General features: G+C 40.2%; 1 protein-coding gene across 2 annotated transcripts; it reads right to left on the minus strand.

The window, feature by feature from the left end:
• Nucleotides 1–27,294, minus strand: tbc1d30 (TBC1 domain family, member 30). Of its 2 annotated transcripts, XM_028570392.1 has the most exons (14): nucleotides 26,591–27,294; nucleotides 22,364–22,528; nucleotides 14,220–14,281; nucleotides 13,866–13,931; nucleotides 12,934–13,059; nucleotides 11,626–11,811; nucleotides 10,894–10,963; nucleotides 10,026–10,124; nucleotides 9,468–9,636; nucleotides 8,578–8,683; nucleotides 8,382–8,488; nucleotides 7,424–7,563; nucleotides 6,070–6,291; nucleotides 1–2,049 (listed from the first exon to the last, which is right to left on the minus strand). In XM_028570392.1, the coding sequence occupies exons 1-14, from the start codon at nucleotides 27,090–27,092 to the stop codon at nucleotides 791–793; spliced, it is 3,279 nt and encodes a 1,092-aa protein (XP_028426193.1). In that variant the 5' UTR covers nucleotides 27,093–27,294; the 3' UTR covers nucleotides 1–790. The 2 variants fall into 2 exon arrangements, with proteins under 2 accessions (XP_028426193.1, XP_028426194.1); XM_028570393.1 differs by lacking the exons at nucleotides 22,364–22,528; nucleotides 26,591–27,294 and adding an exon at nucleotides 16,054–16,148.
• Between the last annotated feature and the right edge of the window lie 116 nt (nucleotides 27,295–27,410).

Here is a 27,410-nt window from a genome sequence, read left to right on the forward strand (position 1 = left end):
CTGTCTTTGAGGGTTTGGGGGGCACACACTACCTTTTTATTATTCTTCATTTACAGGAATTCTTAGGCAACGCTTGTTTCTTGGGATAATTTTTTTAAATACTTGGCATAGAAACAACTGGATGGCTATTGTGTAACCTCATAGGAAAAAACGTACTTCATCATGTTGCCACATGTGGTCCATGAGTCCAGAAGTGAGCATTTGTTCAGGTCAGAGTCTCTTCATGTTTTAGTGGAGGGAGTATTCTTTTCTCAAGGTTCAGTTCTTAAACCATTATTTAGGGACACAGATCTCCCTCACAAATGCAATGTATCTTTTTAGAAAGTTCTTAAAACATAGTCCACATCTTTTGTCTTATCTTTTTTTATTGTGCATCCATTATGGTCAAGTAAAACCTGTATAGGCCTCTGTAAAGGGCTAGACACTGTGATGGTCCAATAGTTATGTGTTCCGTAGCTGTACAGTACTAATGTGGTTGAAACAATAAACAAAAAAATAAACGAGTTTCCTTCGCAATTAATAGTCAACTAGTTCTTAAATGTTTGTCTGTAATGGCTTGTGAATTTCAGGATGACCCCTTTATTAGGTGAACCACAATCTTCACATTTCAACATCAATAATCAGGTGATTTCTGCACACATCTGAACTTTACATTTCTACAACTTTCAATCTACTTCAAATAAGGTATGGGTTATTTTCTTGATATGCAGGAGGCAACACGGTGTAGCTATAGAATGATTTTTTATATCATGTAACGACTTCTAGCATCAGTTCAGAAGTGCAAAGGTCTTCATCGGCTCCCGGTTGTACCGGCAGCACTACTACGATTAAGGTTGCGGCTAAGCTGAGGGAAGTGTACTGTGGGTGTTCTGGATGTTGGACCGTAGAGGCCGAGATTTCTGGCTGCTGCCGATTTCCTGGGTTGCTTCACGCTAGGGAACGGGGAAAAGACCTGCTGTTTAGGAGTGGAGGACGAGAGCGCTGGGGTTGACGGGGAGGAGGATAAACGAGATCTGGACGAGGAAGAGATAGAGGAAAGTGAAGGAGTGGAGGGGGAGGAAGTTTTGTAAAACGACGATGCGGAAAGAGTGAGAGATGAGAAGCCGTCAGCTGAAGGGGATGATGGTAGGCAGGATGTGGAGCTTGGCGCTGGGGTGGAGGGTGGTGTAGGAGAGGACGAGCAGGACGGACCGAGAGAAGCCAATGTAGGCGCCGGAGAGGGGGATGGACTCAGGGTGGAAGGTGAGGAGTTGAAGGAGTGGTGAGGTGGAGGTAAAGTGATGGAGGGAAAGTGTCTGTCGGAGGCGGTGCTACTCTCTGAACCTGAGGAATCAGACTCTTTGTGTCTGTTTGAGGATGGCGGAGGAGGGAGAAGGTGGACTTGGGGTGCAGGTTTAGACTCTGATATTGGGGGTTGTGTATTTGGGTTTGCGTTGTTGGGGGAGGTCAGATTTGATTCATCCTCTAGATCCAGGGAGTCCAGTTGCACTACCACCTCTGCAACTTCTGCTTCTTCTGTCCCATCTGCCACCTGTAGAGCATCTTTGCACACTGATGCTGTACCAGAGGGATCAGGAGACGGAGACACAGAGGAGTCACTCCCCTCTTTCTGCTCCTCATCATCTCTCTCATTTTCCTCAATCCTCCTCTCCTCTTCACCAACGAATCTCGCAGATCCTCCTTCTTCCTCCTTCTCCTCATTGTCTTCCCTTTCCTCTGAATCTTCAAAGCCCAGCTGTGCTCGGGCCCTGGCTATATTCCTTCGATGTACCCGGACGTGAGCGCGCCAGGGCGACCCTCCGTCTCCTCCAGAGCTCCCTGGAGAAGCAGTACTGTTGGAGAGCAGCGAGCCACAGCGCTGCCTGGCTGGGGAGCCCTGACTCTGGGACAGAGAAGCAGGTCGGGACCCTGGTAGTGTTGATGTGCTCGTGGATGTGGGTCTGGAGCACCAGGGATCTCCGCGTGGTTTCCGACCCAGAAGGAGGTGATTGATTACTGAGCTGGAAGGGTTGAGTTGGGAGGCCAGGACACGGGTGGCGGGGCACTTGTCTGGAGGGGAGGTGAAAGGTGAGGGGAAAGACACAAAACACATTAAACCAGGCAGAAAACATCATTTTAAAAATCATTTTATGAGTTTAAGTGAATTTGTAAACTGGATCTTTTACCTACAGTAAGATAGATTTGTCCTTAACTGAGGTTACAGTGACGAAGATCATCGGAACTCAACTACCAGCAGTCAGCGACATCTTTGAGGCCCGATGCAGAAGCAGGGCCTCAAAGATGACATCACACCATGACCCAACCCATCCTGATTCAGAATCATGACCATACAAGCCCGGACCACTAGACTGAGAAACTGTTTCTTCTCCCATGCAGTAAAACTGTTAAATGGTTCCTAGTCTCATATCACAATTCATCAAACCAGTGTTTACACCTCCAAGTCATTTATTTATTTATCTATTTATTACGGAGGCTGCTAACTAATCAGGAATGTGCAATACCTACTCTGTTATCTGTAAAGTCCATTATCTACTGCTGGGACTTTTTCACTTCTTGCTCTTATTCAACTGCCTTTTTAAAAAATGTTTTTCAAAAAAAAAAAAAAAAAAAAAAAAAAAAAAAAAGGAGGAAGGGAGTACCAACGTAATTTCGTTGTAATACTGTCAGACAGTGGTGCAATGACAATAAAGCTTCTTATGAAAGGGAAGTTTGTTTTAAACCAGTTCAGTTAACCTGAAGAATCTATTTTTTGTTTGTTAGCCAACTACAGTAAATAGCAATTAAGATATCTTACTGTGTATTACATTTAATCTAACTTCTTCACTGTTACTGTGTAAATCAGAGAAAGCACAACAGCAGTACAGTAACTGAGTAATTACTATGGTTAACTGTATACTGTAATTAAAGTAAATTAATAAATGCAAAATTGTTCAGATATTTATTTTCTTTAATTGTTTAAAGAATTATCTTTTATAACAAATTGGCTATTCTATGAAATCTAAAATCTATCCTAAGTTACCAAAGTAATGTAATGTGATAGGACAGCTTAGACTTGAAAGGGAAGAGAAGGGGAATGACATGCAGCAAAGGTAAGCAAATGCGCTGCGTTGAGGAGTAAACCTCTATATACGGGCGCCCGCTCTACCAGGTGAACTAACCAGGGGCCCTAATGTGTTTTAACATTAAAAAACATGGTAAATGTATAGTGATGTAAGTGAAAATAACAAATCATCAAATTTGAGAAGGTGTAACCAGCAAATCCTTGTTATTTTACTTAATAAATGATCCTAGAACAATGTATTTATACTTCAACATTTTCAGATTGCTTTCCTTTTGATTAATTCATATATAAACTGTATTAGCATGACAGTCGTCGCATACATTTTCCATTTCTGTTACAGCCAGCTGTTCAGAGCACCTCCATCAGACACCAGAGGGCGTGCAAAGTTTGTTTTTGTTTTTTCTCTGAAGGATTTATCATCATGGCTCTCCCAGAATGAGACCGTAATTACACTAGCAAGGTTTATACTGTATTAATTTCTCTCATATTATGTAACAGGTAGAGTAATATACAGTATTTTTGCCCCTTTTTCCACGATGTCAGTAAACTTTATAAAAAGCTGATTACTGAGCTTTACAAAGTGTGTTTACATGAGTTATGATTAGTGTGGCAAGAGAGTTGGGAGTGTTTTTGAGTGTGTGCACAGATGTTTGAATCTGAAAGAGAAAAAAATTATCAAATCTCAATTCAATACGGTGATACAATCTTCACAAATTCTATGTTAGCATGAGATTGGAGGAGCAACAAATAGAAGGAAGTAGAGGTTGCTGACAAAATGTTAGTGATAGGAGTTCGCCCCAAAGCAGAAAAAAAAAAAAAAAAAAAAAAAAAAATCAAACATTTGGAGACATCTGTCACTGCTGAAGACATCCTCAGCGTTTTGTTAAATGAAACATTAACTGATGTTTCCCAGAATTATAAGCGCATTAAAAGCACACAGTGATTGGTCATTATTAAGTGAAGCATGATAAAAAAGTTAGTGTACTGTATACAGTAGCTAACAACGTTAACACAACTGTAATTTTCCAGCACTGAAACACATGTTTAAGTTATACAAAAGTTGATTCATGCATCTAATGGATTGTCTTATGTACAGTGACAGGAGTCTCCAAATAAATATTTACTGTAGAATTTAGCTGGTTTATTGAACACCATCACCAGTTGTCCCAGCTAGCTGTTAAATCAATTGATCAAATTAAAGCAGGAGAGTGTAGCAGCCGTTTCAAAAATGCTCTCAAAATGCCAGTCACAATCTGCAGTACTCTTCTCATTTGACAGCCGTAAAAGAGATGCATCTAAACATTCTTACGTTTTAAATATACTACATTTAAATGGTTCTGAACACTGCAGCCACGTTGCTGTTTTACAAAGTGACTCCTACATGTATATGCATCCTCCAGCATTTTGAGAGCATCAAGAGAAAACTCTCAATGGTTAAAATAAGCATGAGAGGATTTGTACACCTTTAAATCTCAAAAGTGAATTTTTTAAGCTGTACAAATTGACTATACACTTGTATAGAATAATAACTTTTTTTTGATTGCAACAGTTTCCAATTTATCCTTAACCCAATGACAAAATAACGCCAACATTTTCCTATTTACATGTTGTAATTTGTATAGTCACAGCGTGTACAAATAACAAACTCACATGAGACACAGCAGTCTTCTTACTGTATACAAACTGGGAACTATATTCTCAGAAAGGCGAAGCACTGCTACTTCTGCTACTTGGGCGGAGTGATATTACTCCAACTCTCCGCTTCTCACCACGGGGCTTCTCAGGTGCTGCGAGCAAATCACTCCGCCCAAGTAGCAGAAGTAGCAGTGGTTCGCCTTCTGAGAATATACTTCCCAGTTTGTATACGGTTAGAAGACGGCTGTGTCTCATGTGAGCTTGTTATTTTAACACCGTGTAACTATACAAATCACAACATTTAAATAGGAAAATGTTGGCGTTATTTTGTCAGTAGGCTAGATGGAGCCGGTTAGCTCCAGGAGTTGTGCTAAACTAGGCTAGCGGTGGGTGCGTCAGACAGAGTTACGACACGCACAGAGATGAGAAGGGTATGTATGTATCTAACTCTGGGGGATACGGTGAATAAGCTAAAGTCCCATTAAGTCGGCGTGTTCCTTTAAATTGGAAATCTGCTTGGGAACCCATGGTAGACGTAACTTATGATGTGGTCTACAAAAAGATTTTACCAGCGTACAGCACCATCTTCTTGAAATCATTCATTACTAATTTGAATTACTATTCAAAGATGAATTAATCATTAAAGACCCTCAAATCAGCCCCAGAACACCCAGTTTGAGACAACCCTTTGGTCCGACACCAGTACCATCAGTGTGTTGGTCGGTACTATCGCTGGGTCTGTTGGGATGCTCCTGAGGTCCCCCGTCACTTGGGGCCACTTTGGGTCCCGGTCCTACGAGTCACACATCATCATCAAACATCTAACTTCCTGTTGTGTGCATGTGTTTCTGTTCTTCTACCCAGGAAGTGCTTTGTTTTTGCATGTCTTGTGTTTCTTAGCATATGCTCACAGTTATTAAAGAAGGAGCACCACCTTTGCTTTTTTTGTACTTTAATAAAGACTTGGACATTTACTGTATGGTCTATTCATTATTTTTGTTTTTAAAATCATGCCTGTTAATAGGGTTTAAACAATAAAAGGTTTCTAAAGGACATTATCTCTAAATTAAATAGCTTATTTTGTTCTGAAATAAGAATTGTGTATGTATTTATGAACAATGGATCACTGCACTACCTACAAAAAAACAAATGTAGTTGATGATGTCTAATTTTTTCATGTGGTGAAGCATTATCAAATATATAATAAAAAATGGAAATGAACATAAGTCCATCAGTCACCCCACTGTCCCTAAAGCGTTTTCTAATTTCATTATTGCAAAAACAATGAACGGAAAAGGCAGTTGTAGTCTGAAAAATTAAAATGGGAAATTGACTGTAGTTATGATTATGATAATTTTTACGGCCCCCCCCACCTGTGCGTATGTAGAGTTGCATAGCCTGCTCCTGCTGCCGCCTTTTGATGCGCGTATATTGCTTCTTCAGGGCGTAGATGTCAGTGCTCATTCTCTCCATCATCATGCTGTTGATTGCGGCTTGATGCTCCGCCCTGGCACCTCCTCCCCCTCCTCCTCCCCCTCCAGCTCCCACCGCTCCTGGGCTCAGCTCTGCGATGTTTCCCTGCTCTCCTCGCTGGTCTGGAGGTAGAAGGAAGAAAAAACGCTGATGTCATGTTTTCCCAACATTAAACTCTTTTCCCACTTTGCTTATGTGCCTACACTTATTTCTGCTTGTTGGATTAATTTCATGACTGGGATTTTGGCTTTCAGACTTTACGACTGACAGACAGAAATTAAGAGATTCAAAGATTAGAGTCAGGGAAACATTCCAGCAAAATACACAAATCACAAAAAAGCTCCTTTTCTTTGCTTTCATCCCCTTAAATCAAGATCAAGTGCCACAGAAAAAAAGCGTCTTGATGCTATCTGAGGAAGATGGCAAAAGAATTTGAAATGTTGTTTTATATTTAAAAGACCAAAATGCTTCTTAAACTACATACTGACAGTTTTGCAGACCACAGTAATGCATTCAGTCCAAAGTTACAATTTTGGGTCTGATGAAAACATGCCAGCAAACTAACTCTTTTTTTTCCTCTAATGGCATCATCAACAGTATGCTTTAAGACAAAATCAAAAGTTCTGTTTTTTGTCTTCAGCTCTACAGGAAAAGGTCAGCGTGTCGGAAGTTATTTTTTCGATCACTTTGTCTTCCTCCTTTTGTGTTGCAAAGACCAAATCCGACCCAGCAGCACACAGTGTAAGACACAGTGTATGTGTATCTTGGTGTGTAGCTTGGTGGTTTAGGTTGTTTACTGTAATTATACTGTTAACTCAGAATGAGTGTGGTAAAGATTTATTGATGTTCAGTTGCTACACTTAGCTCGTAAGAATAAGCCATGTTTCCCTTTTGAACCAGGTCAACTCGGTTGTAAGGGGATCTGAAATGGAACGCTCATTTCTATCTGAAGTCCTTTTTAAACCTCTCTGGAGAGCGACAACTACTGCTTCAGATCTTAACCGATGTTTTTAACTAATTCCCTAAGGCTGTTTGTCTTTTTTTCCATCTTCAGAAGAGCTGCATAAGGAGGAGGAAGTGGGGATTTGTCTGGAGGAAACAGATCAGAGACAGTTTGTACTTGGAGTCAAAATGAGGGCAGGACATGAGGATTTGGGGCGGCGGCTTGTCTTGAGCCACTTGGCTGCTGTCTCTGTATACTCTCCACTGGCTGCCATTGAAATCCTGTGTAGTAATCCATGTGGCTGCACTGACCTTTGATATGTTTCTGGTACCTCTGCAGCTCGGGGGCCAGTAAGCCCCCCAGGGGACCCAGGCAACCGAGCGCCGTCACCACAGAGTCTTCATCGTCCATGTCGGCATCGTCATCGCTCTCCCAGCTGCCCAGACCGCCACTACAACAAGATACTAACATCATCATCACTGCCACATGCTCCCATCACCACCATCTTGCACATACACAGGGTGCGATTTGTGATACCATGGATATATTGCCACTCAGCTAACCATGAAATACACACTTCAAAATTCAATGAAATAATCTCAAAATACACAGTATAAAAGAAACATTGTTTCAAAGTGCCACTAGTGGTCAAATACTCCACAGGGTTCCTTTAAGGGCAGTAAGCTGTTGTTGAAATCAAATGAAAAGCACCAGTGTTTATTTATTCAGTCCCTCCAGAAAAACGCGATTATGCGATCGCATAATTCAATGCAAAATCAGCCAAAGTCCGCATATTTATGCAGGGGCTGCATTTTTTCAAATATGCCGCACTTTTGCCGCATAAATTGCCGATTTCCGCGCAAAATATGCAGGGCTTGCATGATTTCATAATCCCCACATTTTCGTTGCAAAAAAAGTCACATATATCTTAGCAGAAAGTTGAAAAATGTTGTGTTTACTTCACACAAGAGCAGCCATTTTCCCCTGTTGCCATGGGAACGTTATGAAGTGACGTAATTACGTGACGTGAACATAATCGAAAAGCAGGGTGTTGGGGGAATAACTTTTTTTCTCTTTTACATCAAACCGTAATTTTTGCAAGTTCCCGCAATTTCATTGCATAAAATTGCATAAATAGCCCGCATATTCCATCGCATTTTTTAAGAAAACGTGAAGCATAATCAAGGATTTTTACCCGCAACAATCACAAAAAAACTCTGCATTTTTCTGGAAGGACTGATTATTATACTTTCTGAGTGCAGAACAAACCTGGCACTGGTTTTGACTGACGTAGGGAACGGAGTGATGTTGTAGGTGTATTTCTCTCTCAGCTCAGCCAGTTGAGGGAAAGGAAAAACTGCCATGGAGTAAACCTCCTGAAATAAAGGTGAACAACGCATACATCAATTTAAAAACCATCACTCAAGAGGTTAAAGAGGGGTGAGCAATTTTATTTAACCCGTACCTGCATGAGTTCAGGAGGATCGATGAGGTTGTTCTCTAGCATCTCCTGAGTGAGACAGCCCATGGTGCTGTAAAACTCGTCTGCTGTGTGACAGTACTCGATCCTCCTGGACAGAGACGACAGGGAGGAAGACGAACACGCTGTTAGATAATGAAGATGATGAAGAAGAAGGCATTTCGAGTTCTACATTCTAGCCTGTACTGCTTTAGTATTATTATCAGTTAAAAGAGTAGTGTTTTCAGTTTAGTAATAATTACTATTAAATGTAATTAGACTTGATAGTATTATAGGTTTAGCATTACTCTGGGTTTCAGTGGAATTTTTAAGTGCCTCGTGGTTCAAAATCTGACTAGAACAAGACTGAATAGCAAATATTTAAAGCTTTAGTGCGTAACTTTTTGATATTAATGAACGTCCGTTACATTCAAGCCGTTGCCAAATGAGTTGCTACAAAGCTAATGAAGACTATCAGCTCCACACAACTCTCTCTGGATTTCTCAGTATGACTATGTTCAGAAGAATGTGTCGTCTGGTGACTTTCCCGCGCAGAAACTCAAGTGAAGATAATGACCTCTTCTGAAGAGTCCATCATGTTTTTTAATCCTCCGTGTCCTCCTTGGTTACTAGCAACTGCGTGGGGGAGGGGTGGGGGCTGTGTGCGGTCACGGAAGGATTGTATTATGTGGACGCGCTGACAGTTTTGTTGTCATTACTTAGAATTCCTCATATGGGGGGCGACAGAAACTACTCACTATAGCTTTAACAATGAATAGATTTTTTGAATGTTTGAGCATGAAAATGATTCAATTTAATGTGGATAAATAGCACAAAAGAAATGCACATTTAGACACACAAATGTTAAATTTCAAATTCTGTAATGGTCCACTCACTCTCCCAGTCTCTCCCAGATGGCGAGGGCGACCCGAAACAGCACCTCTGAACCCTCAAAGAAAACAGAGTCCCAGATCTTCAGCACGGTGGGGGCCGGCAGGCAGGTGGCGAACATGGTGAGGAACCACTGCATTGTGAACACGTTGGTCAACGGAGGCTCGTAGCTGCCTGAGAGAAAACAGTGTGTTATTTGGGATAGTAGGGGAGTTATACCCACACACACACACACACACACACACACACACACACACACACACACACACACACACACACACACACACACACACACACACACACACACACACACACACACACACACACACACACACACACACACACACACACACACACGCAGAGACATGAACACACAACAGTTGCCTATTTTGCTTCTATGCATAAAAAGTAAAACATGAAAATGATTTGCAGATGATGCTCTTTTCTCCAGCATCATTTAACGGTTAAAGCAGCATCAGGTAGCTTTGCATGCCGTTGGCACCGATTGATAGACCAGGTAGCAGCATTTCTGTAAACTGACACACAAACACACAGATTTGTACCTCCAGCCTCTCTGTTGGCAGCTTTCTGAAGGTGGGAGAGATGCTGGGACAGTCTAGGCAGCTTTAGACGCAGCAGGTCTCTGAACACCGCCATGTCCACTGACAGGAGACAGATTCCACATTAAAACACTAAATTGGTTTAAGATTCAACATGACGATAACCTGACAGTGTCAAATCTGTAAGTACTGTAGATGTCCATTGTAACTGATGCTGTAAAAGTCTGAAGGTTTGCTTTGATGAAGGAGCTTTTTCATCATCAGACACCGATACCTTCCAGATCACAACTACTAAATCCTTAACTAAAGCAATTCTTTTTTTTTATTGATTAATCTCCAGCTTTATTTTCTTGATTATTCGATTCATATTTTGGTCTACAAAATGTCAGAAAGTAGGGGAAAATGCCCATCACAACTTCCCAGAGCCCAGGTTGACATCATTGAATTACTTGTTTTGTCCAACCAACACTCCAAAACCCAAATTTATTCAATTAAATTTAAAAATCCAACAAATAGTCACGTACGAGAAGCTTGAATGAGCAAATTGTGTTGCATTCCTGCTTAAAAAATGACTTCAGCAATTATTGATCATCAGAATTGTTGCAGATTCATTTTCCATCAGTTGATTAATCTTTTCAGCTCTAGATCAGAGGGATTCTAATACAATGATCTGTCTCTAATGTATCTGCAACGTAGAGACGACATATTTTTACTGAAAATAGACAACTAATTCTGTACTTTGTTTATACAAAATGATGGAACTTGTGGTTTCATTCTGGGCTGAAGTTGTTATAGTATGTGCTGTCTGTTTTGTTTAATCTTTTTCAGGATTGTCTTCAGTTTTAAAATAAATCAGCGTATGTGTGTTTACCTGACAACGCTCGCAGGTTGTTGGCAAAATAACTCTCAGGCAGCACTTTGTCAATCAGATAGATCATCACCTGAATACACAGGAGCGGAAAAACACAGTAAATCATTATTCAAAAGGGGGCAGAAAGCAACGTAGAAACTCCACTAGGAAGGAACAGTTTTATTCCATTGACTTCTGGTGCTTTATATCAAAATGATATAAAGACACCCCCTGTTTCATTCAGCATACCTTACATTTTGAGCAACTCTGCATTCTAAGGTGAGCAGCTGCATCACAGGTTCTAAGCAGAAAGGCCTGGAGGAACTTTATCAGAAGCAGATGCTAAGAAGGGTTGAATCTATCCTGTCAGATAGTTCTCATCCCTTACAGGCTGAATTTCAGATGTTGCCATCTGGATCACGCTTTAAACTCCCAAAATTAAGAACCAACAGATATAAACACTCTTTTCTACCTGCAGCCATTCTACTTCTTAATTCTATAAAGAAACATAGATACATAACTTATTGACTTACTATTTGTTGATTGTTTAGTGTTTTTTATTGTTTTTAACTATGCCTGCAAGGTAGGCAATCTCTGTACTGTGTGTGTGATTTGTACTATACTATCTGCTGCACAACAAATTGCCCCATTGGGGGACAAATAAAGTAACTTGACTTGATTCACTTCACTCAGTCTTAGCATGTTAATACTGTTGCTGTGTGTGTGTGTGTGTGTGTGTGTGTGTGTGTGTACCTTTAGTGCATCGCTCTCATGGCCCTCTGTAACTTCCAGTATGAGTGCAGCCAGTACGTTGAATCCTTGGCAGTAGCCCACACTTTTATTCCAGCGGGCGTATGCCAGCAGCACCCTCTTCAGCACCACCCTGTCCTGCTCTCCCTCCTGGCCACAGTACGAACTGCAGCCCGTCCTGTGCAGGTCCTGGACATAAGAAGGATGTACAGTATGGATTATTTCATTATAAGTCCGCACATTAACTGGATGAGTGAATGATCCTTTTATGCATTTAGAACTTTGCCCTGTTGATGGAAACAGCAATTACTCTGTTGAATCTATGAGTCACTGAGAAATAGAGCTGCAGTGTTACGATGATGCAGTCATCCCGTTCTCTGACGCACAGTCATTGGTAAATATCCTCTACCGGACATTATTCTTCCTCTTATTAGTAGGATATGCTCATACACACTCAGTAGTAAAACATCAAGGGGGGCTATTGATTGGAAAAGATATTATGTGTCCATCATTGATGAAAGTAGTCATAACTGTGCACGTCCTGAAGATCACACATCAACAAAATAGTTTAGCATAGTTCAACAGGTTCAGACTGCTGTGTAAAACAGCTTGTTGTTTGTTTGTTGTTGAAATGAAAGCCTCTTTGTTCTGGACCTCAATGGCACAGAACGTTTAGCCCAATATTTCAGAATCATATAAGGCTATTAAAATTGAATTTTAGATAGTCAGTCTTCTCTACCTAACTAAAACCAAAAAGTGTGACCAAATAATCTTAACTCAAGGTCAATTGAATGCCTTTTCTGGAGCTTTTATACAAATCTTACTGTCTTCAATAATGAATGCAGGCTGTTCATTAGTACATATGCATTAATAACTAGGTACAATACACCTGAAAAGATCTTTTATAGTGTGAGGAGGAAACCAGAAACATATGAAATAATTTGGGGCTCTTTGTTTGTTTCCCTGTTTGTCTTTCTCATGTGTATTTCTACATGGAAAATGGCTATTTTGATTGAATTAAAAACATCTTCAAAAAAACCCGGGTACAATACACAACAATGACCAATATCATTCTAAACAGGCTGCAGTACCAGTATTGTACTAAAGAATGAATATGTTTTGGTGAACCTGAACAATCTCTACATCTCAATCTGCATGCTATGGGAAAAGGCTGACACGTCAACACTGTGCTGCTAACTCAAGGCACACACTTTAACACTCAAATGCTCACTAGCCCCGTGCGTGCATAGACACACACTACACGTACACATTCATCTCACCCCCAACCCTCCAACACAACAATCTGGTTACCTTGACGATTTGGATGCCGAGGGAGTCATCGTCAGGGTTGCTACGCTCGTTAAATGCGAAACGAAGCGTCTTCTCCCAGTCAATAGAGATACTGTGGAGGTACTGGTCTGCTAGTGTTAGCCAAACCTGCAGAAAGACAACAGCCGCAGATACACAAGGAACCACATTACTTCTAGAATAATATAAATATAAATACAAAATAACAGCTGAACTAAACTTAGAGGAGAAATGGTCCAAATATCAGGACAGGTTTCCATTCACTGTCCCTACTGAGTCATCAAATATTTAAACTTTCCTAGTTTACCTTCCACAATATTCTCAGGTCTCTTTTGCCTCCAGCACTTGTGTTAAAGGCCCCTTGTTGACAGTGATTCATTTTGTTTTGCAAGTTCAGGACACAAGACAAGATTTCATTGTTCATCTCCCCTGATAAGATGAAAGTAATCACTTCCATTTCCTTGTTCTCTTCTCCCAAGAGATGAAGTTATTATGATGTGAGATGAATGGAGCATTGTAGACAAAGCGCCTCTGCATATTGTTCCTGTAGACAATGTGGCCTTTCTCAAGACTGTACAACTGCTTGCAGGTTGGCAATAATAAAGAAAACACACTTTTCTTGTAATCGCACAACTGGGTCATCACTTTCTTTAACGAAAAAAAAACAACCTTTGGTTCAAAACAGACGCAAACAAAGAAAGAGACATACATAAAGTCTTAGTTAATGAAAATGTCTTTTTTATATAGGAGATATTTCCGCCCCAAACATAACAAAGTTTGTTGCTCAGAGTTTATGCAGACATTTACTGAACATGCAACAATTACAAGGCTGCAATAGGGCTGCTAGTTTTACCATTTCAAAATACTACTTACATTTTATTCTGGGAAAAAGATTGTGCCAACAATGCTATATGTTATACTTTTAAGAGACATACCCTCTTCCTCCATTCCTTTGGTATCCCAGTAGGGAGCCTAGCCACCGCTTTAAGGGCGTCGTACCACTGTGGGGAAGAAAATACACACAGTTTTATGTACCCGTATTATTAACCAGTGCACTGCCACTCAGGCCACTGTGATATTAATAATGAATGTATAATACTATATTATTTACGGTTGTTATGAGGAAAATAGATCTTCAGTGCTTAACAATTACCACATTCATTCTCACTAACTCATATAAACACACAATATTAGATCAACAGCTTAAAGCAATAACAAAACAGTAACAGACAACTTGGAGCATGTTGAATCCTAAACTGAACCGAGGGGTCGTAGCATATGTTTCTTACCTGCTGGAATCCATTCTTTCCCAGCGATGGTTCGATTGTAAACTTCAGCCTCGTGTCAACTCCTACAAACAAACAAGAGACACCGGGTCAGACTAGTCTGGAGCCAGATCTGGGTTTGCTAGCATTGTACAAGATCCTAACGTTATTCTATAGTATTCACTATGTATACTAAGCATCTTTGACATCTTCTATCTTATCTAGAATATAATGCAAATGTGAAATCATAACATTGTAAGAGAAAGAACACACAACGTAAGCCTCATGTGTGTCACTTGGCCCCTGCCAATGCTTCACTGATTTTAAACATAGCTTCACTGGTGCAGAATATATTGTGATATTGTCACTCAATGTGGAAGAGGGGAATATTAAGGAGATAATAAGACTTGGCCTGTACATCAAATGGCATCAAGCAGCTTTTGGTTGACCAGAATGATGAGGCAGACTAAATATAACCAAAGGAAATGTATGACACCAAGTTCATTTTTAATATAGGCCTATGTCTCAAACCAAAATTAAATTCATTCTGTATTAATACCTTTGTAGTTTTACTTAAGTAAGACTTTGAATGCAGGACTTGCAACAGAATATGTTTACACTGTAATGTTGCCAATTTTACATGGATTATCAGACCTGATCTGGGTTGGGTTGAGGGTGGGTGGGAGATTTGGGGGGAATTGACATGCTGTTTCAATTATGCTTCATTCACCATTGTCTGTAGAACATATGTCACTTATTTTGAAATTTAAATTAAAAAGAAAATGTTTTTACATGGATTATCTGAGTACTTCTTCCACCTCTGCAGCCTGCAGAACAGACACAAGGCATTATATCCATCATATCAGACGGGGATGACACTGACCAGACCAGATCTGACTTTTAAGATTATTTTTTGGGGCTTTTCCGTCTTTAATTTTGATAGGACAGCTAGGTGAGAAAGGGGAGAGAGAGAGAGGAAAGACATGCAGGAAATTGCCACAGGTCGGATTTGAACCCTGGACCTCTGCGTCGAGGAATAAAGTGGGTAGAGCAGGCGCTCTACCCACTTTATTTCTCGACGCTGAACCAACCCGGCCACCAGATCTGACTTTTAATAGGAAGCAAAATATCCGCCTGGCATACTGGTCTGAGCTCTCAATTAATTGGTCTGTGTTAATTGTGCGTCTGCATGTTTCAGAAGGCGAGGACGCCATCCGCTGCCAAAGTATCAGCTTCTGTAACCTCAGATAGCACCTTTTCACACATATACAGTTGATGTCGGTAAACAGACATAACTGTCTATAACATAATCAAATTCCAAAAAAAAAAAAAAAAAAAGAAGATCCAACCACCGGAAGCTCTGTGAGTGTTTAGAGAAATGTATGTTCAACATTTAACCACGATGTTATCAGACAACACAACAGGTTTAAGGCTATAGCTTTCAAATTAAAACATTAGATTTTTTAACAGAGTTTGGTGAGACGCTTCACTGAGTCGTCGCTGTCCATTTCCGCGTGGTGCTGAATCCGCGTTTAAATCTCTCGCTTCACTGGAAATACGATTAAAATCTCTTTGCACACGCACACACTTTCTTTAGAGAATATTGAGGGTAGTAGGCTAAACCCCCCGAAGACCAAACGGAAATGAGACTTTGATCTGAAGTTAAGACGGAAGGTCCTGACATGTTTCGGCTCTGGGCCAACAGCGGCCATTTCTCTCTCCCTCTCTCTCTCTCTCTCTCAGCCTCCGGGGGATTGGTCTGTCTCTCAATCGGCAGCCGATCGCACAACAAGTACGAACAATTCAAATGTCCACTACAATAAAAGTCCCTCGCGAAAATACAAAATGGGGGTTTAACCTGCGTGGTCCGCCTCTGTCTTTATTCCCTGCGCCATCAACGTCGCTTTTATTCTGCGGTTTTCCTCTCAGAGCTTTGGGAGAGGATTAACACGGAAAGCCCTCCTACTGTCCTGTCACAGATTAGACCAACGCAGCGGATACCAAACGTGTATTTAACCTAGGGTGGATCCGTTGGTGACGTCCGGAGGCTGCAGTACAGCCTAATATGTGATAGTTTAAAGCACCGTACCTGGGGTGACAGAGCTTTCACCATTGCAGCCCCCCCCCTCCCTCTGGAACTCCCTACCCATACACATCCCTGACTGTTCTGACGTGACTGTGCTTTCCACATGCAATAGTCTTACATTTCTCACCTGATAGTTACTGGTTTTATTGTTTTGAATTGCTTTTAATATGCTTGTTTTATGTGTTGGTTTAATTGCTTATCTGTTTTTAATGTGCAATATGTGCTGGCTTTACTGTAAAGTGTCCTTGAGTACAATGTAAAGCGCTATATACATTAAATGTATTATTATTATTATTATTAATCTCTCCAGAGGTGAAATTAATTGAAATTACACAAGCTAAAAGATGTATAGAGACTACTGGATAAGAGAGGAGGAAGAAAAAGAAGGGAGGAAAGTATAAAGAATGATAGGGGAAGAAGGGCAGATGAAAACAAGGAAATGAGGACAGAAGGTAAGAAGAAAGGGAGAAAAAGAAGAGAGGGGATTGAGAACTCTTCATTCTAGATGCTAAAACAAAGGATAACCTCTATACTGTGCACATTAAGTCGATTTTTATCATGAATACACAAGATGAAAGCTTTCGTTGGGCTGTAATCAAGTAGATAATGCACACATAACTGAGTTAACAGATAAATATCTGGGACATAGATTGAATTTTTTGCTGCGTTGTCATTTTCACAAAACATTAGGTATATGCAACGTGCCCTCCATTCCCGGTGTTCTTTTCTTCATTTATGAATTCTAGACATAATGTCATGTATCCAAAATATCTTGTATGTATGTACTTTGCATAAATATTTGTCATTTGACTGATAGTGTATATGGGACCAAAATAAGAAATGAAAACACACGCCAATCACAACTGCCGCAACTATATATATCAACAGTGCTCAATTAGTTCAGGACCAGACTAACAAACAGCACTGGGTGTCTGCCTGACGGCTCTCTAAAATCTGGGATTTCCAAAGCACTATGAAAAATCTACGCATTTAAATTACTTGTCAAACTGTACACTCCACTGCATAGAGACATCTGGATGTCTGGTGCATCAGCAGTGTCCATCCACAAATAAGAAGAAGAAGAAGGAAATGAATGCATGAAAACTGATATCTCCTCAGTTATGCGGCCGGCGTGATGCATTATCAGATGTATAAAAACCAAGCCTCACTGTCTTGTAATGCTCTCATGATTTGATTTGGAACACACTGGAGCTCAGATTAGTTTGCAGTCAGATTGTTTACAATGAGCTCATGTGACACCTTTAGGGTCTTTTGGGGAACTTGGATCATTGGTTAAAAGCCAATAGGATGCATTCATGAAACCATTTGTAATATAGCAAAACAAAAGTAATTCACCAGCTGAAAATGTCAACAGCCGATTATGCACTTTCTGGGGATATAGTATACAATATCTATCAGCTTATATCAGGCCATAACTTCGTTAAAATGTTATTGGGGTTAGGATTAGGCCAGATACATTATGGTTTCATATATCAGCCATCATTTTGATAATTTAATATAATAACTTTTAAGCATTATAATTTGCTCAAATATGACAATAACTTGCCAATTTTAGGTACATAAGTTGCAGCATTAAAGATGCAGCTTATTGTAAATAAGAGCAGGTCTGTTAAAGCAGTAAATAAAAGGGAAATGAGAGTATAAAGGAAACAACGTGTAAGGGCACAGTAGGCAAAACTGTGCCACTATAAAACCATGGGCTTACATATAATTTACCATATTGACCTGAATAATATATCTTGGCATTATTTCCGGTTGTGGCACTTCAGTTTCCTGATATTGTTAAAAGCCATTGAACCTTTCCCCGTAGACCTATTGCTAAGTGTCACCTGGCTCTAAGGTGCAGAGCAGCCGGGGCGCGCTCCTGGATATCCCGTTCCGTTTCTTCAGGACGTTGCTGATGATGTTCCCGATCCCTCCGGATCCCTGCTGCCGCAGCTTCGCGCCCGCCCTCGGCCTCCTGCCGGCGGCGGGGAGTCGCCCCTGCCTCATCGGGAATAAAACCGCCCAACCCGTTCAGTCATCGGTTTGTCCCGGTTTATTAATCCTTCCTTTTTACGTCTTCCTTGGCGACGGAGAGTTCATCCCGATAGCCAGAGACGCAGTTGCTCCTCTAAACGCTCTCCTCCAAGACGTTTTCAATCAATCGATTAAAGTGATCACCGTGTTTGAAATATTTTCAGCCGGTAGCTTGTTTCTGACTTATGGCCGAAGAAACCCCGGACCTTACACGCATCACTCGGCTGCACAGCAACGTCCAGAAATAAAATATGATTTAGAAAATGTCAGAAAATAACCCATCAGTTCAAGAGGAAGTATCTGTTTGTGCTGCTTGTGCTCGGTTAGGGCTGCTGATGCTGCACACCTCCGCATCCTCCTCCGGTTAGGCGTCACGGGGAGGAGGGGCGAGGATGGAGGGATGCGGTAGGATGGAGAGACGCGTGGGGAGGAGACAGACAGGGATGAGGTAATGGTGGAGGAAAAAATGAGACAGAGCAGGGGTGGGCTTTTGTTTCCTTAATCGAAAAACTGAAGAAAAAAAAAAATCAGACTAAATGGACTCAGGGATCATATTGAAACAAGAATCTACTCGAAATAAAAGCTCTACAAAAATCTGCAAAATGTGGTTATTCTTTTAAATAAACTAGATTCACAGCCAAATTGCTGACTGGGTGAGTTTTATCCACTGGTATACAAATGATTGGGTTAAGAAAAATTGGACAAAATGATAGTGAAGTAGAAAAAATAAAGTCCAAACAGTAATTGTAGAGAGAGCTGTGAAGTGGACTAGTTAAACAATATGAATTATTATTAATCATGGATATGAATAATTTACAGAAAAGTCAAAGCCAAGGTGACGCACCGAAGGGCGGTTCATTCTAATAACTTGGTTTTTAGATGGAGAACTCAGCCTGGGATTCAGACAAGAAATGTTACAGCAAAAACATAGCACCATACTTTATCTATAAGCTATCCGACACAAATCAGTAAATCATACAAATCCGAAACGTTAGGAAACACTGATTCCCCCCAGTAACCACTTCACCAATAAAGGGAGAGCAAAGAAATGATGTTTGCAAACTAAATCGATGATGCATGACATTATGATTCAGTCTTGCAGGTGCAGTAAGTGCTTCCTGAATGGAAGAGTGGATGTCTGAATGACTTTTAGAATCAATATCTGCAAACAGCCTTGATGATGATTAAAAAAAAAAAAAAAAGGTCTTGATGACAATTTTCCATAACCATCATAATAAATTATCTGGTGTGTAGAGGTTTCAAATGGATGATTGCTCTAATAACTCATTTGTTTTCCTTTGGGACAATACAGACATACTTATTCCATCTTTAGGCTACTGTAAAATGCAGAGACCTGTTGCAACTCCTTCAATAGAGGTCAATAATAGATATCATTTAATGCCCCTTTCAAGAAACAACAAACAGTACTTGAAGTGAAAAAAAAAAATACTGACCTGTGTTTTATTGAACTGCTAAAACTCCAATAGGCAATATATTTTATATAACATGAATCAAATAAAGTGCAACTAATTTTTTGTATTAATGTTCCCTGTACACAAAGCTCGGACACATATTCTGAAAAATCACTTTGATTCATGCCATTGTCAAATGTCAAGCACTTTTCAAGAGGGAATTTAAAGGTGCTGTAGGTAGGATTGTGAAGAGCCAGGACTTAGCCAAAAAATTTGAACATCGACAACTTCTCAGTCCCTCCCCCCTTTCTGCTAAAGCCCAAAACGGTCTCCTAAGCCCCTCCCCCCACAAGGGAGAATTAATGTGTGTACATGAGCAGTGATTGACATGCAGTTAGACGCTCCCCTGGCCTTGATTGGTGCATCTGAACAGGGAGTGGTGGATTTTTGCAAATCACACTACAGGCTGGTGGTGGTGCCAGAGGAGCCGGATTTGTTTTTAAATTACCTGCTTCATGTAGCCTGACAAGCCAGACCCACATCAAGATGTCGGGTCTGGGAACTCACCATTGACAGGGCTTAATCCGAGGGGCGGGATAAACGGTTGTCTTTCAAATTCCCTCTGCATGCAATAGGATAGCGCTACAACCAGGCAGAGCAATGAAGAAGGTAGCGAAGCTAGTTGATAGATTAAACTTTTGCCGTATCCGGTCGGCAAAATTCCGAACACATCCTCCTTTTTTAAGAATGACTTCAGTGCCGTTCTTTATTCTTTTCTCAAAGAAAAGCTCCAAGTCTTCCAGAACACCGCTGTTCCCAGCAGCAGCAGCCATAAGCCCCGCCCACCGACTCTATACACGATGTGATTGGCCTGACCAGAGTTTGGTTTTTCCAGCTCGCAAGTCAACGGAGAGTGCCTAGACCCCCCTGGCTGCAAATTAAATTTACTGCCACTAGGGTGCGTCTAGATTTCTAGGCTATGCTTCATGTAGTTCTACTTGAACATAGGGTCAGTTTCAGCAAATATGACAGAAAGTTAGTTTTATAAGTCTTACCTACTGCACCTTTAACAGATGGCTTGTCAACAAATCTCTAGCCAATTAGGGACAATTACATCACAAATTGCAGTTTTTTTTGTGAAGTAATAATCATGAGGTGAAAATGGCGACGTCATTCAGCCCTAGAAAGTAATAAAATGTTGATACAGGCAGCTGCTTGGCTAATCATAATCTCAATGATTGGAGTTTACAGTTTGCCATTTTCTATGCCATTTGCCAGGTGGAGGCTGTTACAACATGCAAAAATAACAGTGACAGACAGTGTAGCCTCTGCAGCCATGTTGGCTCTACTGGCTATCCTGGAAATATTGGCATAACCTGGCCATAAACTCACGTGTAAATGCCTCATTACAATAAAACCCATATTCTCTGCCTCCTTGTGAGCCATCATGCTGCATGTTAACAAAAATTCAAAGTTAACAATCAAAGCAAAATAACCACATTAGACCTAAATTCCTTCAATGATGTTTAACTCCTTTTAATTCCTGCTCTTTTTTCTTCATATCTGGAAAGAGTTTAAGAACAAAACTGAAAAACTCCAAGCACCTGTAGAGAGAGAATCATCTCTCTTGGATTTAGCGCTATTGTTATTCTCCCAAATTCCCAATAAGTATAGTCTGGATATTTCATCGTGTGTAAATCATTCACAGAATGAGACTTAATTCATAATCTCTTCCTTGTAAATATTACCTTTGTAAACCATGTTTCCAACATCTCTTATGAAACATAACAGTCAAACTGAAATCATTGTACAGGCTGTTTTGGAGTAGCAGCGTCGGGAGATATGAAAATGAAGATATTATTCTCCCATAGTCATCATGTGCTTTGGATCTACTGTATGCCACAGGCGATTATGTAAATTTGAGTTATTTTCATACTACACGTGATATGACCGCTAGGACAGGGTCCTACTGCATATAGTGTGCAAACCTGTAACTCTAGCTTGCAAATGCATTCAGCTTTTTGTACTTTAAAGTTATTTCCAAATTAGTTTACTCTGGATTTTTTAGCCTGTTATGTTTAGTAGATCTTATCAAAGAGTTGAAGAAACACATGAAAGCATAAAAATCCAAGACGTAAAAAAGGAATCTAGTCTCCAATTCTTTTATAAATTACCTCATGGTATTACACAGCACTGGACTTCAAAATTGGATTTCAGGGGAACTAAATTTGATCAGGCCAAACTAACTTTGTTTATGAGATTATTTTGCTTCCACAAACAATATGAATAGGTTGTGTAAGTGTAGTTGCTGTTGTTTTTTCTCAGACAACCAAAACTAGTTATAGAAAAAGAGGAAAACCTACGACCGCAAATATATTTTTGACTGATAAAATGTCTATGTTCAGGCACTCACATGTTGTTAACTTACTTGATTAAAGTATGGGTTGATATGAAAGTATAGACTCTGCAGTTCAAGCCTTTTAAATGCTCATAAATCACTTTAAAATCAATTTTACTACAATTCCAGGCCTCCAAGAGCACTTGTGAGTATCTAAGAATACCTCCTGCTGAGAGTTACCACGGGTCCTGTAACAACATTTTTTTTTTTTTAAAGCAAGAAGAATTCTTACGTCGTTTTTGTGAGACAGCTTGAAGACAAGCTGTGATAATGTCGTAGTTCTTCTGCAGTTTGTGGCAAAGTCGGTCCCGTCTCTTCAGCTGGCGAAGCAGCTTGGCCGACTGCAGGCCTGTACGATATCTGACCTCCTGGATGATTGACTGCAGCTCCTCCGGGGCTAAAAAAGAAAAGAAAGAAGATACAAACACAGAAATATAAGTGTCTGAGTGTCTAAAACTGATATAAAAGCTCTTTTCCACCTCGGAAATTCCACATGAATAAGCTTAAAAAAATGTTTTTTTTTAAAAAAGGATGTCGGACTTTATCACCAGCACATAAACGCATTACTCATTTGTGGGCTTCACAGGATTATTTTTTCAAGTGAATATTGAAATAAAAAATACACAATAAATGCAGCTGATTACACATGTGCCATGTGATATGTAAATACGAGAGCCAACTTTAATCTCTATAAAAATGTACAATTCAAAACAACATTTGCGATTCCCATATTAGCTCAGGAAGAGTGCAAAAGTATTGTGAAAAAAAAAAGAATAGAATTTAGAAATTAGAATCCTTGATAAAATATTATTTTGTTTCAGACTCAAAGCACAGACATGTATTTATTGAGGTCAGTCTAATATATGATGTATTCTAAATAAAGCTACTTAATATAGTTTGAGAGGGCATATTATGTCTCTGCACGCCACTATAGATCAGAATATCACAGCCATTTGTCTGTTTTCCCAGCTGCAGGCGAAGATGAATGAAAACCAGAACACTGACACACACACACACACACACACACACACACACACACACACACACACACACACACACACACACACACACACACACACACACACACACACACACACACACACACACACACACACACACACACACACACACACACACACACACACACACACACACACACACACACACACACACACACACACACACACACACACACACACACACACACAAAATGGAGAAACAAAATGGTTTAGGTTGAAGAAAATCTGATTTTAAACTGAAGGTGACACAGATCTGAGGGACAAAGATCATCAATGTTTTTGTCATTTTTCTTGTAAAATAAAAAGGCTAACTGTTGTGAATTGTGTTCAAATTATGGTCACATTTTGAGCTCAGATTTTACTAGGACAATTTAACTGAAGAAAAAAATAATATAAACTTTAAAAACAGAAGAGCACAAAAATGTAAACACTAAAGTAATAACGGGAAATACATAATAATAAAAAAATCAACTTAATCAAAATCAAATGGTATACTCTGTATTTTGACCCAATATTGTCGCTCTCACAGAAATCAATGGATTTTATAATTAGTTAATCTTTTATAACAAGTGAAAATACCACGTATTTGCTCATCACAGCTTCGAAAAAGTCAGTTTTTATTACTTCATTTTACATTATTATAGCTTTAAATTAAATTGGGAAAATAAACATCGAACAGACCCAAAATGTTGTAAATTAATAAATATTCCAGCTGTAATCAAGACAGTGTGAAGGAGTTTTATTCAAGTTGCGCTTCCCTCCGACCCATGTGTCACATTTCCAGGTGAGCATACCTTTTTCAGGTTACATACCTTTACAATCATTGTTAAATATAAAAAAATGTCCAAGCAATCACATGCATGGGCATCCATCATAATTTCTCATACTTTAAAGAATAAACATTTCATCAAAAAGAATGACATAATCAATAATAAGAAATAGTCCTAGTTGCATGTCTATATCAATATCAATAATGAAAATCTTTTCAACTTCATTTCCACCTTGCTTGGAGGTTGACTTTTCATGTTACCACTCCTTTACTAGGAGGTCAAAGGTCATGATCACCTGCAGCGGCAGGTCTCAATCAAGGACACTTAGGAAGAGCACTAAGAAGCTTCCTTACTTATTATACCACACTGCTGACCATCCACCAGATTTTAAATGTTTACCAAAGGGGATCTAAACTTCACAATGAGCGCTTAATCCCTGACTGAAGATTAGAAGACGTATACACACATGCTTTAGCTGTTCTTTGAGGCATATCAGAGCGTTTCCTCTTCCTGAGTAGCAGCCTTCAGGATTGTTTAACTTGACCGAGCCTCACGAGTGTGGTGGGCAAACACTGAGCTCACAGGCCCGGCCGTGTTTACTGTAGGATTCCACTTTAACGGCGGAAACAATGGCAGCGTGGCACTCAACAGCCACATGCCTTTCATGGATCCGAGGCAACACCGTATAGAACACACTGAGGAGTAGTAAATGAGCTGTCACAGTGTTTGTGTCTGCGAAGGTCTGCATATACTGTGAGGATACCTGTCTGTCACGTGAAACTAAACAGTGGGTCTGTTCTTCAGCCAGTTTGGCTTCTCCTGATATCTGATAACAGTGAACACTTGTAGACTTCCCAGCTACATATCTTGATAAACCAATAACTTACAAATAGGCATGGGCTGGTTACCGGTTTCAAGGTGAAAAAGTCACAGTTTTAAAACCACTAACATTTTCTGTCATATCGCTCCTAAGGTATGAGCTGTTTTTTAGGAGTCTTCAAGGACAGAAAGTGCAGTTTAGAAATCTCTCTCCCTGACAATGTGCAGTGTGTTTAAAAATAATAATAAAATACATTGTGTTCAATGAAAAGGTTTTTTTTGTTTTTACCCAGACATTTCAAAAATAAAACATTTTAGAGCTGTAATTGTAATACCGTGAAACCATGATATTTTTGCTGAAGGTTATCATACCGTGAGAATCTCATACCGGCCCATGACTACTTACGAAAAGGTATTTACCATTCAATACAGACTCATCTCATTGAATGAACAAAATGAACTATGGTGCATTGGAGTCTCATGTTATTAAATTTCTCTCCTACTGTTTGCTGTCGGTCTCAAAGATGACTGGTAGGTCAACAAAAAAACTTCTCTGATTTACAACTAGCTGATATGTAGTGGTAAATTAAATGAATGGATCATTTATTAGGCTACCTCTAGTCATGGCTACCACGGGGCTAGTGTCAATTAATTTGTTATGTTTTCCAGGGATGCAACAGCCCCTAAACTGACCTAATTAAGCGGATGAAGTGACCAATGCACATTAAATACAGTTTCTTTGTTGATGTCATGATAAAATTCAGTTTTTCTGCTAGACATTACATCTATTGAGTCATGGCTGGCCACTGACTCCCTTTTTAGTACCACAGCGATTCCATCTGTATGATGAACATTTGTTGTGAGATCCGACATTTGATAACTTCAGCCGCTACCAATGTTGATGGCAAACAAAAACATCTACAAAGCCCCATTGTATCAAGTTCAATCAATATAATGAACTATTAGCAAAAACATACCCTGTGCTGGGGATTGTATTACAGAAGTTGTATAAATGTCAGTGGATACTTATCTCATACTCATAATTAGAGGAGTGTGAGATGAGGTCTAATCCTACTCTATATCATTTTTACAAAATTCTTGATTAAAAAAAAAGTAATCATATCTATTGCCACTTTTAAACAGATTAAAAGTATTCAATTTTTTTTTTTAAAAGGATGCCTCATGTATTAGACCAATATAAAGCTCACAGGCGTATTTTAAATATCAAAAGTAACATACCATTATTGCCATAAACCCATTAGCTGACCACTAATATCATATCCAGATGTCAGCCCTAAAAAGATGGGTACAAATCTGCTACATTTATGAAATGAAGAGCTACACTTGTTTTTAATTATAGGAATCAGGCCTTTAAAATTAAAGCAAAAATAACTTGACTTGATTTACTTACCAGAGTTTAGGTGTTTTCTACTGATCCGAGCCGTTGTGATAACTACAGTAGGCCTATGCTACTGTACATGAAGTGCCGACGGCACTGTGCCGTTATTCCCCGGCTGCAATGACGAGCGCAATTGACCCAGAAACGCGGACTAATCAGAGCAGACTGGGCTTTTTGGGTAGGTGGGTTTGAAGAGACCCGCACTAAAACCGAACTTTACAGACAGAGGGGGAATTCAAACAGACAGTATGAGAAAAAAAAAATATTTTTTTTAACATTAAAGCATTAACCCATGTAAACATGTTGTACTAGAAACCCAAAATACAACTATGAACCTGAAATTGAGTAGGAATAAAACTGTCTTGACTTAGCCAGATGCTGTCAGTTTGCCAAAGGAGAAGCAGGACCTGTCAACGCCCCTGAACACAAACACCCATGCCCACACCCCTCACCTTTCTGGGCCAGGTAGTTCATCTGGTGCCTCCTGGTGTGCTTTTCCTGGAGCTCCTGGAGGAAGCTGGATCCGGAGTTACTGCGGCCCAGAAAAGCATCCGATCCGGATGCCTCCGTGGAGCTGTCCCAGCTGTCCACATTCCTCCTGCTGCCTCCACTGTACGTCTCATAAAGCTCCACCAGCAAACAGTCCACTATGGAAGACCTCATAGATTTGAGTCCATCTCCCTGGGACTCAGAGTCGCTGTCACCGGCCGTGTTGCCCCAGTGAGTGCCGGGCGGAGCTCCGTTCTCGCTGGTGTGGACCTGCTGTTCCGGAGGTGATGATGTGTCATTAGATGACTCGGCGGGGCTCGTCCACTGCTGAAAGTCGGAGAAATCATCCTGGAGGCAAGCGGCAGAGTTGACAAAAACGCCGCTCTCGTCCTCGGAAAACACGCCGCCGTCGCATATGTCAACTTCCAAAAGTTCGCTCCCGTATAATTTCACCTCGGACGCCATTTTTTCTTTAATAAATAAACTCCGTGTAGCTGTTTTTTCTATGAAGTGAGTTGTTATTTTTTTTTCCTCTAGACAACATAGTAGAAGAAGTTGCCAAGTTTTCTTTGAGCGTCTAGAGGAGGATAGAGTTCCTGGAGCACTCCATTCCTCACCTCAGAAAAGGTAGACCCGTATGACAGCTTTTAGTTTCCTATCGAACGTTCCGGACTCGAGTTCCTAAACCCCCCCCTTTCCCAGTCTGAACAATAGGCCGGCCCACTCTGGCTAAATTTTTCAACGGCTGCAAAACTTTCTTCAGGTTGCCCGACAGGTGCTGGT

This window comes from Perca flavescens, chromosome 23 (assembly GCF_004354835.1).
Source record: "Perca flavescens isolate YP-PL-M2 chromosome 23, PFLA_1.0, whole genome shotgun sequence".
NCBI classification, from domain to species: Eukaryota; Metazoa; Chordata; class Actinopteri; order Perciformes; family Percidae; genus Perca; species Perca flavescens.

What these genes read in the sequence shown, in the direction of transcription:
- tbc1d30 (XM_028570392.1), bottom strand. Translation starts at nt 27,092, where the DNA reads ATGGCGTCCGAGGTGAAATTATACGGGAGCGAACTTTTGGAAGTTGAC. An exon ending in ATGAGAGCGATGCACTAAAG is followed by an intron (nt 10,964 to 11,625) that starts GTACACACACAC and finishes CTGTGTATTCAG; the next exon opens with GTGATGATCTATCTGATTGA. An exon ending in GCAACTCTACATACGCACAG is followed by an intron (nt 2,050 to 6,069) that starts GTGGGGGGGGCC and finishes CCTCCCCTCCAG; the next exon opens with ACAAGTGCCCCGCCACCCGT.